Source organism: Podarcis erhardii, assembly GCF_964252035.2.
Source record: "Podarcis erhardii genome assembly, chromosome: 14".
NCBI lineage: Eukaryota > Metazoa > Chordata > Lepidosauria > Squamata > Lacertidae > Podarcis > Podarcis erhardii.
The window spans coordinates 29,341,923-29,357,028 of record NC_138503.1 but is presented as its reverse complement, the minus strand read 5'-3'; the positions used below and the strand labels follow the sequence as shown (position 1 = coordinate 29,357,028).

Below are 15,106 nucleotides of genomic sequence, written 5' to 3'. Positions count from 1 at the left end.
AAAAATAGTTTTGTATTTTGCCGCCAACTGAGGAGAATTAAAATTTTAAAACTTTAAATGGAGTTACAAGCACATAAGATGTCTAGGCCAGCATCTTGTTTCTCAGAGGTCCAGCCCCAGGTATTCAAAATCTTTTGATCATGAAGGTTTGTGTACAGCTAGCCTGACTGGTAGCCATAAAGAGCATTCATGGATTTGTTTAATAATTCTCCTTCAGTGCCATCTACATTGGTGAACATCTTGGGACATCAAATTCCATGGCTCCACTATATATTTTGGGGGAAAGTCCTTCCTTTTGTCTGTCCTGAATCATCCAACATTCAGCCTTATTGAATGACCCCACTGGTTTCTACTATCATGAGAAAGGGAGAAAAACTTCTGTGTATCTAATTTTGCCCATACCATGCTGAATTTTATATCTGTTTAGCACATCTCTCTCTCTCTCTCTCTCTCTCTCTCTCTCTCTCTCTCTCTCCCCCCACCCCAACACACACACTGCTTACCCTTTTCTTAAACTAAAAAGACTTAGAAGGTTGACATTATTAAACATGACTACCTTAGGTTTATTCATTTCAATGGATCACTTGGGCAGAACACCCCATAAACTATGTCACCTTTCTGTATAGGGGAGTTGTGCCAACCCCTTCCCTCCTTCGTTTGGGTTGCCCATTTCTGCACCTTTTCCAGCTCTACAATAGCCTTTTTGAGGTACATAAACCAGAACAGTACACAATATTCCAAGTGTGGTTGCACCAAGTCATTACAATATAGGGAGATCCCCCCCCCACTTTCCTAAAGATCCATCAAAAGGAATTCACCATATGCAATTGGCCCACTGATCTCACCTGAGCAGAGCTGCTCCTGGACATCACCAGGACCTGGACATCTGTGTCCAAGGCTGGATCCAGGAGCATTCCAAGCTGCAAACCTGAGCTTTCAAGGGGGATGCAGCTTCAGCCAAGGCAGACTGAATCCCCATTCCCTGAGCTGCCATTCTGTGACTAGGAAAACATCTGTCTTGCTGGGATTAAGCATCATTTTGTTAGCCCTTTTCTGATCCAATGCTAACTGCAAATGCTAATGTAGGAGTTGGGGGGGAGAATGGATTTAGATGGGAAGGAAATATAGAGTTGGGGGTCACCCGCATCTCAGTAGCATCAAATCCCCAAAGCTTGCATGACTTCTCTGAGCAGTTTATTAATGAACAAGTTAAAAAAATCTAGTCCAGATGCAGCCCCTCCTTTAGGATCAGAATTGTTCAAATGCAAGGAGATGAGTCAGATGGGGACTGCAGGAGTTGAGTGGCTCCATCTACAAAACATTACCTGAAGGCTCACTAGGTCACCCACCTTGCGTCTGCGCTCCCTCCTCTGTGTGGGTGCCACCCATCCGCCTTGCAAAGCTGACATCACTGCACCCATCACAGTCAGAGATTCCTAGGCATTTGGGGGTGGGTGACTCTTGTTTTTCTAGTTCTCTTTGACCCATCAGCTACTGACAGGTCATCCTACAGGTAGGTCTAGTTGCTGTGAACTGCTGCAAAAGCAGGCCACCACCAGCAGAATCAGAAAAGGAGTGGACATCTTCCTGGAAAAAGAGTGGGGGCTCATCAGTTGAGCCCCACAGGTTTCTGGGCAGTGCCAAGAAGTGAATGGATGATGGCAAAACTGCCCCCCTCCAGGGTCAAACACTCTCTTTTTTTTCACATGGTCGGCCACAGAGCCAAATCCCAGCAGCCATCAGAATGGTATGCAGGAATCCAGAACAGATGATGGCTTTGTGCTTTGTCTGGCCCTGCTGGAGCCATTGGCCTGGCACACATTGTCAGCCACAAGGAGAGGAGTTCCTGCCCACTTGCAGGGCCAAGGGTTTTCTCCTTGCCCAGCTTCTAGTCTGCCCCCTCTCCAAAGGGCAAGAGTGGAACCCTCCCCCATTTGCATGGGTGTTTGAAGGCAGAAGTAGAGGTGGGGCTGGGGTTTTCTTGCAATAAATTTAACTATGGGCAGGGAGGATGCAAAGAACTCCCAGCCACAGTATGCATAGCTTAGTCCAGAGCTCTAGCGCCATCTAACGTCTTGATCTGGTGACCATGTCTCAAGGGCCAGGCAGGGTATTGAGGAGATGTCAGATTTCCAGTTCCCTTAGATTTCTTTAGATTGGTTGATCAAACTCTTCCAAGGGACCCCAGTGCAGAATATGTTATAGTAGATGACTAGACTGCTGTAATGCACTCCATGTGGGGCTGCCTAGAGAGACTTCACGTGAAACGGAATGCATGTGGAGGAGAGCATAAAAAAGCATAGAAGCAGCCTAGGCTTTCCTTGATCAATAGGTTTGGACCCTGTTTTATGGGTATGAACCCCCTAAGTTTCTGCTTGATTTACTTTTATAGGTGTTTAGATTGTCTTATTGGCTGTATTTTAGTTTTTATATTGTATATAACGTACATTATTTATAGATTTTTGAAATATTAAGTAGTTTAGAATTACTTTTTTAAAAATATAAATAAATAAGTCACCACTACTACATACCAGATGCCTTTAGCTCTGATTTGCTTCTGGGCTCAATTTAAAATGCTAATCTGGACCTTTCCATCCCTAAATGGTTTGAATGTTGGTTTTATTTGATGGACCACCTGCATATGAAGCTGCCTGGGCCCCAGAAGCCTTCCTTGCAGGCTCGTGGCCAGATACAGCAGGCTAACAGGCATTAGAGATGAGGCCTTTTTAGGAGTGGCTCCGGATCTTTGGAATTCTTGCTCAAAAGAAGTCTGCATGGCCACATCTTTGTTCATTTTAAAAAGAGACTTTAAAACTTACTTGTTTCAGATTGCATTCTGTTAGAAGTGTGGTGAGGTGGGTTTTACCCTGCTGCTGTTTTTAGTTTTTGTAACTGGATTCTTTCCTTTATATTTTAAAAACTGCTTTATGGTTTAAAGATCTTTTGCAAGCTGCCTGGAAGAGCTTTGGCCTGAAAGGTGTTGCAGGGGAGCTTTACACAGACAGCCTTGAAACCAGGTTGTGAGGCATTTACAGCTTCCTCTGCCTACTGGGGCATTGGAGAACCTCGTTTGGTCCATATTTGTAAGCAGGCCAACTCATTTGCATTTGTCAGATGGAGAGATGGGCTGCAAGCTGCAGGTACCAGGAGATGATGAAAGCAGCCAGGAGTTCTGCAGAGGCCTCTGGAATCTGCTGGGGAGGGGAGATGGGGTGGGTGGGTGGGAAGGCCAGCAAACAAGAGGCTGCCATCTCCTGGAGACCTGTCCTTGACCCAGTGGCTTCTCCACGCCCCTGCCTGGCCTGCCTCCTTCCCCTGCCCACTTCTTGCAGTATCAACTGTGAACAGAGGAAATCCTCTGATGCAAGCAGAATACTAAGCAGCCAAGCTTTGTTTTCCTGGGAGAGATTACTGACATGAATTGCTGCAGCAGCAGCCAGCAGCTGGGCAGGCCCACAGAGGGTTGGAGGCAGGCAGGGTGCTCTCTGGTGGCCAGCTATGTCCTTGAAGGCTTAGTCTGAAGTTGGTGCAGGTGACCAGGCACAGAGGCCAAGGCCAACCAGAAATGCTCCCTGCTGGGCTTCAGTGGGAGAGGACCAGTGGCAGTGTGGTGAGCATCCTCCTCTGCGGTGCCTGCAATCCATGAAATGCTGCAGGTTCAGTGGCAAGACACCCACACCCCTCCCACCGCTTTCTGGGTCCCTTGAAATTGGGAACAGAAGAAAGTTAAGTGGGGGTGGGGGGAACCGTTGCTCAGCAAATGTATATTGACAAGAGGTTTTGCATCCTCTTTGCAAGGCAAGTGAGGGGGCATTCCCAAGAGACCTTGAAAGGAAAGAGGAAGGGGATGCAGCAGAGGGAGAGAAGGAGATGGTTTCCTAAGCAGAGGCCTTTGGAGAGAAGTGGTCCTCGGCTTTGGCCTGGCTCAACCTCCTTGTTTAGTGACTCAGAGGAATATTTGTTTTTATATCCATTCACTTCTTAATGAGTACCTGGGTTGCTAGTCACACAGTCCTGGGCAAAGCAGCCTCATGCTTCCAATGAGCATGACTCATTTTTTCCAGAGCTTGACCCTAGAGAATGAAAGGTGTGCTTGATTTTTGTCATAAAATCATATTATGAACACCCTCCCTCCTTTTAAGCATTTCCAGAACACCCTCCCTCCTTTCAAAATCCTCTGTCCATCTTCATCTATAGAGAAATACGGAGAGCTGGAAGGGCCAGGGAGGGGAGGGGAATTGAGCAGCTCATGGCTTCAGCTCAGTCCTTGGAGCCCAGAGCAGCTGCTGTACGATGGATGCCAAGCAGGAACAGCTGCTGTAGTGCAAAATCCTGGGGGGGGGGCGCACACACACACACACACACACACACACACACACACTGTGTGTGTTTTAATGGATGCATTTTAAATTGGCCACAGAGCTCAACCCATGGAGTGTTTTACAACTCGGCAGCAGGAGCCCAGACTCCCAGGGAAAGTATTGGGTTGGGCAGCTCATCTCTTTTGCAAGGATCACTGCAGGCTCATGAGGAACCCTCACCACACACACACACACACACTGCTCATTTCCCAAACTCACAACTGCCTGCACAATTCTGAGGAGCGGGGAGGGGCTGCCCGAAGCGAGAGCATTTGCAAGATCCATGCTATGGGCATGTTTATGTCTTGCTCATTGAACATCCAAAGACATCTGCATATCCAGCAGTGCCGGAAGAAGCTTCCTCATCAGCACACATCTCAAATTTGCAGGACTCCAGAGCAGTTTTTCAGCCCTAAAGCAAATCACTTTCTGTCCCAATGAAAGCTGAAGTCAGCCCCCCAAATGGCTAGCATAAACTGTGCAGAGCAATACTTCCTGTGCCAAAATGTATTGGTCTAGTTTGGTTTTCATTTGTTGTTTGAAGCCACTCACCGAGGAATCTTCCTGCAGCTTCCCTGGGCTGGGAGTTCAAAAGTAGCTGGTCTGGGCTGCTCTACTGGAGGTCACTTTCCTCGGGAACAGGGCAGGGAAACCTGAAGCCAGCTTGGAAACTGCCAGCCCTTCCAGCTTCTCCTGGATAGCCACAATGGCCTGGTTCTGAAGGCATTGCCCTTGGGCTCTGACTATGAGCACTTGTTTTGAACATAGCCTTTTCTACTGTCTCCCTAGGTCAGAGGACCCTCCACCACCAGAGCGAGGACCTGGACACAGTCATCCTAGTAAACCCTGATGAACAGAGCACTGTGTCAGAGGTAAAGCTCTGGGGTTCCTGCCTACCTGGGGTCAATGTAACCAATGGAATTACATCTCTAAGAGTTGCTACAGTGGCATGGTGCAAAAGTTGCCCGCTTCTTGACTTTGGGGGCAAACCAGCTACAAATCCCTTGTGAAACCATCTTCCTGCCCCGTCAGGATAAATATTTATGAAGGGGAGTAGATAAAGGCCTTAAAACAAAGACCCTCCCGCAAAGCCCTGTGTTCAGGACTGCACCCAGTTCCCTCCCCCACTTCTAGGGACCTGGCTGCCTTCCCTCTTTTCCTCTCTGCCTGCAGCTAAATTTGACTGCACAGATTATCCTGACCAGGTGTGGGGATATTTGGGTTCCCTGCCACCCCTCCTGTGACCTTGCCTGGGGCAGGACTGGGATATTATGGGGCTGTGTCTAGAGCCCAGACTCAAGCATGTTTAGGCAAGATGCAAAGCTGCCTCTCAATGGGGCTGCCTCTCCAAGCTCATTCATCAGACATGGCCGTCTGCATTATCCGAATGAGGGCAGCATTTCTGCAAGTCCAAAACTCAGGAGCTGAAACTGTCTCTCCTGCTGCAAACAGGTTCGTTCCTTGATATGTGACCCTTCTGCCTACAAGCTGCTAGTGCTCTGTGGACAGAGCACAGACCAAGAAGGAGATTTGATCCTGCAGGCTGGGACCTTCACCTACCAGAAATTTGCTGAGATCCTTGCAGATCCAGAGGTAAATTGGGTGGGTGGGGAATCTGGGATTTGTATGTGTAAGAATCTGGCTGACATAGGTGGCTTTGGAGGCCATCCTCAGGCTGTTGTCTTCTTTTTAGTCCTAGGTTAAGTCTTATTTCACAGCTTGTCTTGGAAAATCCTTTGCCTAAGATTAACACCCCGCAGTGTCATGGGGTACTGAGTTTGGGACCACCTTAAATGAGGATTGCTGCTACTACTGTTGTACACGTTACAAATCTTCCCAGGCATTCAGGATGTGTTACCAGAACTTTATTCACCATGCATTCCAACTCCTGGCTTATTGTAGGCTTGGGAAACACTTGATTTCCTGCAGAGGCCCCTTTCAGATTATTAGTCTCCAGAGTAGCATATTTCCAGGATGCTATTATTGATACATCTGGTGGACACCTCTGGCCACCCAAGAACAATAGTTAGTTACATAGGTTGACTGGTAGGTTTCCAGTTCTAGTTAACAGTTGAGCTTGCATGGATTTGACTAAAAAAGACATTTGGGGGGGGGGGTGTCAAGGACCTTTTGTGGTGCTTCTGACTATTGCCTGCTTCTGACTCTTGTAGGTTGCCCAGCTTCTCAGCAACACAGATCCAGCTTCCAAGGCCTCCCTGACTGTGTCGTGCTTGGGAGAGGGAGATTGGAGCAACCTAGGACACCCCCGATTCCAGGACCTTCTCAGTCTGAGACTGAACCCTGACCCAATTCTGCCAGAGATGGATGGGATCTCTGAGTTTGCCGAGTATGTCTCTGAGACAGTGGATGTCCCATCTCCCTTTGACCTCTTGGAACCCCCAACCTCAGGGGGCTTCCTCAAGCTGTCCAAGCCCTGCTGCTACATCTTCCCTGGAGGGAGGGGGGATTCAGCGCTCTTTGCTGTCAATGGGTTCAACATCCTGGTGGATGGCGGTTCAGAGAGGAAGTCCTGTTTCTGGAAGCTGGTGCGGCACCTGGACAGAATTGACTCTGTTCTCCTTACCCACATTGGGGCTGATAACCTCCCTGGCATCAATGGTCTCTTGCAGAGGAAGATCGCTGAGCAGGACGAGGAGCAGTCTCAGGGCTCCACCAACTACAGTGACTGGATGAAGAATCTCATCTCCCCTGAACTTGGGGTGGTTTTCTTCAATGTCCCTGAGAAGCTCAAAATGCCCGAGTCTTCCATGAAGGTCAAGAGAAGCATTGAGGAGGCTAGCCTGACCCTGCAGTACCTCAACAGGCTGGGCGTGAAGCCAGAGCCCCTTTACAGGGTTGTCAGCAACACAATTGAGCCCATCACCTTGTTCCACAAAATGGGTGTTGGGAAACTGGACATGTATGTCTTGAACCCAGTCAAGGAGAGCAAGGAGATGCAGTTCCTCATGCAGAAGTGGGCTGGGAACAGCAAGGCCAAGACGGGCATCATTCTGGCCAATGGGAAGGAAGGGGAGATCTCTGTACCCTACCTGACCTCCATCACCGCCTTGGTTGTGTGGCTCCCAGCAAGTCCAACAGAAAAAATAGTGCGAGTTTTGTTCCCTGGGAATGCACCACAAAACAAGATTTTGGAAGGGCTTGAGAAACTCAGGCACTTGGATTTCCTGAAGTATCCTGTTGCTACGCAAAAGGAAATTGCCTCTGGCCTTCCCACCCTGGCACTCAAGCAGACCAAGATCAAGCAGAGGACAGACAGCAAGGAAAGCCTCAAGTCTTCTAAGCCGGCAGCTGCCAAGGCAAGTGGTGAGGAGGGAGCAAAGGAGGCGAAGTCCGAGGTCCTCAAAGAGGCCAAGACAGAGAAGAAGGCCAAGGAGCCACTGGAAAAGCCCCCCAAGGCAGAGAAAGTAAGAATGGACTCCAGCGATGCCCTCAAAGCAGAGAAAAGGAAACACAGCAAGGACAAAATGGGCAAGAAGCACCTCAAGGAGAAAGTGTCTAAGTTGGAGGAGAAAAGGGACAAGGAGAAGAAAGAGATCAAGAAAGAGAGGAAGGAGATTAAGAAAGACGATGGGAAGAAAGAGGAAAGGAAGGAGTCAAAGAAAGAAGAGAAAAAGAAGGAAGCCAAGCCAGAGCTGAAAAAGATTTCAAAGCCAGACTTGAAGTCATTCACCCCTGAAGTGAGGAAGACTTTGTACAAGGCAAAAGCTCCTGGTCGGATCAAAGCGGAGAAAGCTCGCAGCAAAGCTGAGAAGGACGCTGCCCATGGAGAGCCAAAGAAGGCCTTGCCTGTGCCCAGGAAGCCACCAAGCCAGCCCCCAGAACCAGCAGGCGTGGCTGAGCACAGGCTGGTCTTGTCTTCCCCAGAGGACCTCACCAAGGACTTTGAGGAGCTTAAGGCTGAAAAGCAGGCCGGGCTTCCAGAGGCACCTGGTCCTGCAGAAGGAGAGGCAGAAAAGCAGGGGCTTAGTGATGTGGCTGCTCAGGAGACAGACCTGATCCCAGAAGGAGTCAGTGGCCCAGACTCCTGGTCCCAAGGTGCAACAGAGGAGGAAACGGGCAAGGAGGGGGGAGGGGAAATGCCCAAAAGACCTGATGAGAGAGCAGCCACCTTGGGGGAGCCCCTTGAGAGAACAGCAGAAGTCTCCGGAAAAGAAGCAGGAGAGAGAGATATAATGCAGGCTTCCGGTGATTACTCGGAAGACAAATATTCTGCTTTGGAAATGAAGTGGATGGAGACACAGGCAGAGAGGCAAATGGACAGGAGAGACAAGGGATTGGAACAGGCAGAGCTGGAAGGGACTGAACAGCCCCTTGCAGAGGCCAAAAGGGAAGAGGCAGAGAAAAGTGAGCCTTCTCTCTTCCAGCAGCCAGAAGGTCCCCTCTTTCCCTCCAGAGGGAAGGAAAAAGAGGCCAAGGAGGAAAGCAGACTGCCTGGGAAGCAAAGAATGGGCAAGGGGGAGGAAGAGGAATCCTGCCTGGGCAGCGCTCCAGCCCCACTTGGAGAACACATCTCCTACATCCAGGATGAGACCATCCCTGGCTACTCAGAGACAGAGCAAACCATCTCCGATGAAGAGATTCACGATGAGCAGGAGGAGAGGCTGCCCCAGCTCAAGACAGATATTAGCTCCTCTGACATTGCGGTGCCAGACCAGACTGGCTCCTTTGAAGCTATCCACGGGATCCAGGCCATGGCAGCTGCTGGCCAAGACCCTGCAGTCCTTGCCTACCCCACCAACATTGTGGCTGCCCCCTTGGCAGAAGAGGAGCATGTTTCTTCAGCAACATCCATCACAGAGTGTGACAAGCTCTCCTCTTTTGCCACCTCTGTTGCAGAGGACCAGTCTGTTGCCTCGATAACAGCACCGCAGACAGAGGATACTGGCAAAAGCTCCTTGCTGCTGGATACAGTGAACAGCATTCCTTCCTCTAGAACAGAGGCTACCCAAGGTCTGGACTATGTTCCCTCCGCTGGCACCATTTCTCCCACATCTTCACTAGAGGAGGACAAAGGCTTCAAGTCTCCACCTCCAGAAGACTTCCGTATACAAGCAGAAGGTGAGAGGAGGCTTGAGGCCTGTAAAAAGGGCCTGCAGCAGCAACAGGAACCAGAACAGGAGGAGGAGGAAGAGGAGGAGGAAGAAGAAGATGAGACACCAAATATTGAGAAGCCTTGGAGAGCGCAGGGTCATTATGATGCACCTTTGTTTTCTCAGCAAGGGCCCCTGGGAGATGATTTAACAGGAGTGCCAGTGGAAGGATCCCAAGAGGCCATGCTGATACTCGACGGAGAAGCCCAGTTGCTGCAGGTAGTTGCAGGCTCTGGTGAGGCTGAAGAGCGGTGCATGAGCCCTGATGACAGCACAGTCAAGATGGCATCTCCCACCCAGTCGGGCCCCACCAGCGCTGGGCACACACCTTTCCACCAGTCCCCTGTAGAGGAGAAATCGGACACTGTGGAGGCTGAGCTGTTTGACAAGTCTTCTGAGGCCCCTGTGAAATGGGATGAAGAAAGAAGTCCCAGCAAAGCCACTGAGATCTCCAGGGCTTTTGAAGGAGAGGTCGCTGCTACTGAGGGGCTCTTTTCTGGGGGGAAAGAGGCATCACCTGTCCTTCAGGACAAGCCTGTCCCAGAAAGTGTGACTGCATCAGAATCCGCACCTGTCCAGAGTGAGGATCGGAGACTGCTTCTTGAGAAAGAGGAGCTGGCCATCAGCTTCTACCACAAGCAAGAGACCCTGGACATTTCTGACCTTTATCCTCTCACCAAAGACACACTTCTAGAGCCCAAAGAGGGCTCTCCATTGAAGGGAGCAGACATTACCGAGCAAGCCTCCCAGGAAAGCATGAAGTGTCCTGCCCATGAGGTGCTCTTCTCTGCGGCTGAAATTCCTCCTCCAGAAGGGTGGGAGGAACTTTCCGATAGAGCTTTTGGTGAGAGTTCTTCACAAGCGCCCACAAAACCGCTTTCACCAGAGGAAGCAAAGGTGTTCCCATTTATTGAAGACACTCCTGGGAAAGCAAAATATTCAGATGATATTGCCATGGAAAAATTGCCAGAAGATGGGAATGCTCTACATTTCACAGAGCGCAACTTAGGCCAAGAGGGACCCCCCTCAGTTGCTATCAAATACTCTTCCCCAGAAGGCAGTGACATTTCTGTGAGCCTTAGTGAAGAAACCTCTTTGCACTTGTTCACAGGAGAGGGTTCTCAACCTGATGCTCAGTCTCTGTCTACAAAAGAGGTCCCTGCTCAGAAGTCCTCATCAGACGTGTTCACAGAACAATTCTCTCCTGAAATGAGCTACCAGTCTTACACAGAGCAGAGCCCTTTTGGAAGCAAAACATCTGAAGCTTTGGTCAAAGGCAATTCGCTTAGTTCCCTTTCATTCCATGGGAAGGATCCATTCCAAGACAGTCATGCCACCCTCACGATGTCTTCTGCAGACACTATTATGGAAGATGCCAGAGCCGTATCCTTAGCTGAAAAAGAGCCTATCAAAGAACCATCTCCAAGACCTTCCCCCAAAGAAAGTCCAGGTTCAAAGTCTTCAAGCTTCACAGAACCAAGCCCAGTTTTAGAGAAGGAGCCCTCGCAAGTCTCCTCTGAGGAGATGGGGCCTCGTCAGTTGCTGGAAGAGGAGCAGGATACTGAAGAGGAGGAGGAGGAGGAGGAGGAGGAATCTCCAGAAATGGAAGATATTTATCTGAAAGACACAAACTCTGAGAAGAAAGTGTGGTTTCCAGAGGAGATGAAGGAAGTGCCATGCAAAGAGCAAAAGCCAAAGTATGGGAAAGAAAGAGGGGAATGTACCTTCTTGGATGAGGAAGCAGAAAAACATGAAACAAAGGCTCCTCCTCCTCCTCCTCCCATGACTGAAGAGGGAGTGATTTCTCACTCTGCGGCAGAGTCTGAAGATGACATTTCTGGACTGGCCAGGAAAGACATTTGGGACTCAGGATACAGGCACTTCCATGAAGACTTTGCCACTTTGAAGCAAGAGACACCTCCTGAGAACCACTTTCCCCATGCGAGTGACAAGGTTGTGGCCCAGCAGGTGCCAGAAACATCATCTGACCAAACACAGGCATTTCCACAAGCAGCTGCTGAACACAGTGCCCTGGACATAAAGGAATCTAAGATGCCTGGCTCCAAAAGCCCCCCATCTCCTGGGCTAGAAAGTGTGTCAACATCCGGCCTGGAATGGGCCATACTGTCCCCTCCACACCAGGTCAAGATTCCGCCTACAACAGGGTGGAGGGAGGAGTCCCCCCCTGAGCAAGCTGAGGAGGAAGTGGCCACAGAGCCATGGTCCAGCTCTGTGGTGGAGCCTCCTGCTTTGGAAGAGGAGAGAGAAGCATCTGCACCAGAGCAGCAAAAGTCCCCTGCAGTAGACCAAAGTGTGCCCACACTCCAATCAGGAACCACAGAGAGGAGATCAGAGAGTGATGATGTCTACAAAAGCAAGTGGGATCCCAAAGAGATGCAGGACAGAGAGCAGGAGGCTGAGATGGAATCTCACACTTGCTCAGAGGAAAGCCAAAAGGAGCAGGTTGTGAGGGCAGCTCTGCTGAGTCCAGTAGGATCCCAGGAAGACAGGGCCCCTGCAGTTGTGGAGCCAGGGAAGAGTGAGTCCACCCACCTTGGAGGAAGTGGAGACCTTGCAACCCCTTTGCAGGACACAATCTCCATTGACCAAGCAGAGCATCACTCCTGGTTCAGCACCACAGACTCTCCCAGTCAGTCTGGGCTCTGTGAACCCAAAGTTGACACTCTTGGGAAAGGGGAAGAGAGAGAAGCAACTCCTTACCCTCATGAGAAGACTTTCCATTATGCAGATATCTATGAGAATGTTGTCATGTCTAGCATTGGCCACCTTGGAAAAGATGTGGGTCTCAAGATAGGGACAACCCTTTACCCCATCTCCTCCAAGGAAGAAGAGTCTTGCCTCTACACTCCTACTGAGAAAGAGCTCTCGTCTCCAGTTTCCCCAAAGGACAAAGCAGAGCCCTCCTTTGAGTATGCAGAGGTTCATGCCCAGGGCCATCCTCTTCAGATAGCAGAGAAGCCCAGTGTACCACAGAGCTTGACAGCCCAGGACAACCCACAGCCTGATGAGAGCCTTGCAGACTCTTCACCTCTTCTGCCAGGAAGTCTGGTGAGCTCCCTGCCTGCAGCCTCTCTGGGGGACAAAGGCTTTAGCTCCCACACTGATGTGGCAGGCATGCTGAAGCAGGAGGAGACAACTCTTTACATTGAAGGTGCCCACCCTCCAGATGCAAACATCAGCCAGGAGCAAAGGTCTCCTTCTCCCAAGCACTCCCTGCCCAAGGATATGTACTATGAGCAAGCCAGAAGGGGAGAAGAGAGCGCCAGCGACTCAGAGCTGGAGAAGGGGGCCAAGGAGAAGTCCGAAAAGGAATCCAAGCACCCAGGGGAGCCCCCTTCAGCTCTGAAGCCAGCCAGCGAGAGGGAAGAGGAACCCTATGCAGACATTTCAGGACTGGAGAAGGAGGACTGTCTGTCAGCGACATGGCAAGGAGCATCCTATGGTGCATTGTTGGGAGAGGAGAGTCAGAAAGAGAGAACAGCCTTGAAGGCTGAGGATGTTGCTGCCTATGGCAGCCTTGCAGGTCAAGAAAGGCAGGAGTGGGCCTCAAGCAAGCCATGCTCCAAAAAGGAGGAGGAGGAGGAAGAAGAGGAGGAGGAGGAGGAGGAAGAAGAAGAAGAGGAGGAGGAAGAGGCCTCCATAGGGAAAGGCTTTGGTGATACCGACTCCAAAGGCTTCTGCTTTGGTTCTGCTGCTAAAGAGAAGGACCCTCCAAAGGGCCCAGCGCTGCTGACGAAAGGGCTGGATTGCTCTTCCTCGGGCTTTGAACTCTCTTCCCTGGGCATGCACCAGCCATCCATCCTGTTCCGACACGAAGCACATTTCTCATCCCACTTACGGGACAAATCCCTTGCTTTTGGCATCCCTGATTCTGACCCCTTTGAAAAGGGCAAGAGAGATGAATACTTGGAGGTATCCAAAAAGGTTTCTCATGAGGATTCATCATTCGCAGCAGGAGGAGGGAAGCTTCTCTCTGGGGCACCCCAAGAGCAGCAGCTGCACAGGGAGTCATCTAGCTCTCCTGAGGAAACCTTCTTGAGGGCCTCCATCTCAACACATCCAGCAGTCAGTGAGAGCCACTTGTTCCCCCCCTATCGAGGAACAGCTGCTGGGCCAGATGCCCAGAGAGCACAGCAACCCACATCCCCACAGCTTCCAGCAGGTTCTGCAAAGATGTTTTCAGGTGAAATGGGAGGAGATGCCTCTGCCAGCTTGGACCTGCCCTCTCTGCCCACTCAGCAGTCTGAGTCCAGCTGCACAGTTAGCTGCACACAGCAGCCCCCAAGCCCTGGAGAGTGGCCAGCAGCCACTCCCCTCCCTGACATCCTGGCTGTTTCCCCCCAATGCCAGCAGGAGGCAGCTGCCACTGCCAATGGGCCCACAGAGGTGAGCCTCAGCCCCCTTGCTTTCCATGGTGGGCCACATCTCACAGGGGCAACAAGGAGTGAGGAGGACGACGAGGAGGAAGACAACGATGAGAAGGAGGATGACGAGAAGGAGGACTGTGAGAGACAAAGCCGTCCCTCTTCCTTGCTGAGCTGTGAGCCAGCTTTCCCGCCCTTCTTTCCAGATGCCCAGCATGGCAGCCAAGCAGAGGATCATGGTGACGCCTCCCATGAGTTGGAGCCATCTCTGGGAGCCACCTCAGAGTACGGGCAGAGGTTCTCGTGTGAGTATAAGCAAAGGAAGGGAGAGCTGTCCCCATCGTTCATCAACCCCAGTCCTCAGGATTCATCAGAGGAGAGTGAATGTTCCCAGGCTGAAGGTCACCCTTCTGTGAAAGGAAGGCCACACTCCATCCCTGGTGGCCATAGGCAACCCCCTGCCACAGCAGAAGAAACTCCCCCCACCTCTGCAAGTGACTCTGGCACCTCCCAGTCTGACTCGGATGTCCCTCCAGAAACAGAGGAATGCCCCTCCATCACAGCCGACGCGGTCATGGACTCCGATGAAGACGCTGATTTCCTCCCAGTGGACAAAGCTGTGGGCAGCTCCCATCACAGCAGCAGCAGCAGCAGCACAAGAGCTGGTCATGACCCCCCACCCATCACCCTGGTGGACCCCCATCCTCACCCTCCACACCCAGATGTCTGCATGATGGACCCCGAGGTGCTGCTCAATGATCAGAACATGAGCAGGCCTGACAAAATATCCAAGAAGGATCTGAAGGAGAAAAACAAAGGGGTGAGGAAGCCGCTGGGCAAGCCCAAGTCCTCTTCCCCTGCCCGGAAGCCTGAGAAATGGTCCCCGACCCCCTTGAAGCAACAGCCACCAGACCGGCCTCCAAAGCCAGCACTGGCCAAGAGAGAGAAGCCCCTGAAGGCCCATGGAGAAGAGACGGGTCCCCCCAACCCTGGCAAGAACCTCGTCAATGGCGTCAAAACCAGCCCAGGTAAGACTGAGCAGAGGCCTGGCCCTCTTGGTGGGAATTGTGGGGGCATCTGTGCTCTCACCTCTGGTTGTGTCCAGCCGTTTGTCTTCTGCTCAAAGTTGGGGAGACTTTCCCAGAACCAGAATGTGCTGTTTCTGCTCCCTGGTTTAGGGTCAAAGATTGCCAGAAGCACTTCCTGTGGATTTAATCTTGGGCATGGATGATAAATCAGGCCTACCTGA

The 15,106-nt window shown here is 51.0% G+C and overlaps 1 protein-coding gene across 2 annotated transcripts in view; it reads left to right on the top strand.

The window, feature by feature from the left end:
• Nucleotides 1–15,106, top strand: part of MAP1A (microtubule associated protein 1A) — a 35,428-nt gene that overhangs the window by 16,413 nt on the left and 3,909 nt on the right. For both annotated transcript variants that reach the window (XM_081840535.1, XM_081840536.1), the window contains 3 exons: nt 5,151–5,233; nt 5,814–5,954; nt 6,533–14,885. In XM_081840535.1, coding sequence (XP_081696661.1) covers nt 5,151–5,233; nt 5,814–5,954; nt 6,533–14,885 — 8,577 coding nt within the window. The remainder of the gene's footprint in view (nt 1–5,150; nt 5,234–5,813; nt 5,955–6,532; nt 14,886–15,106) is intronic.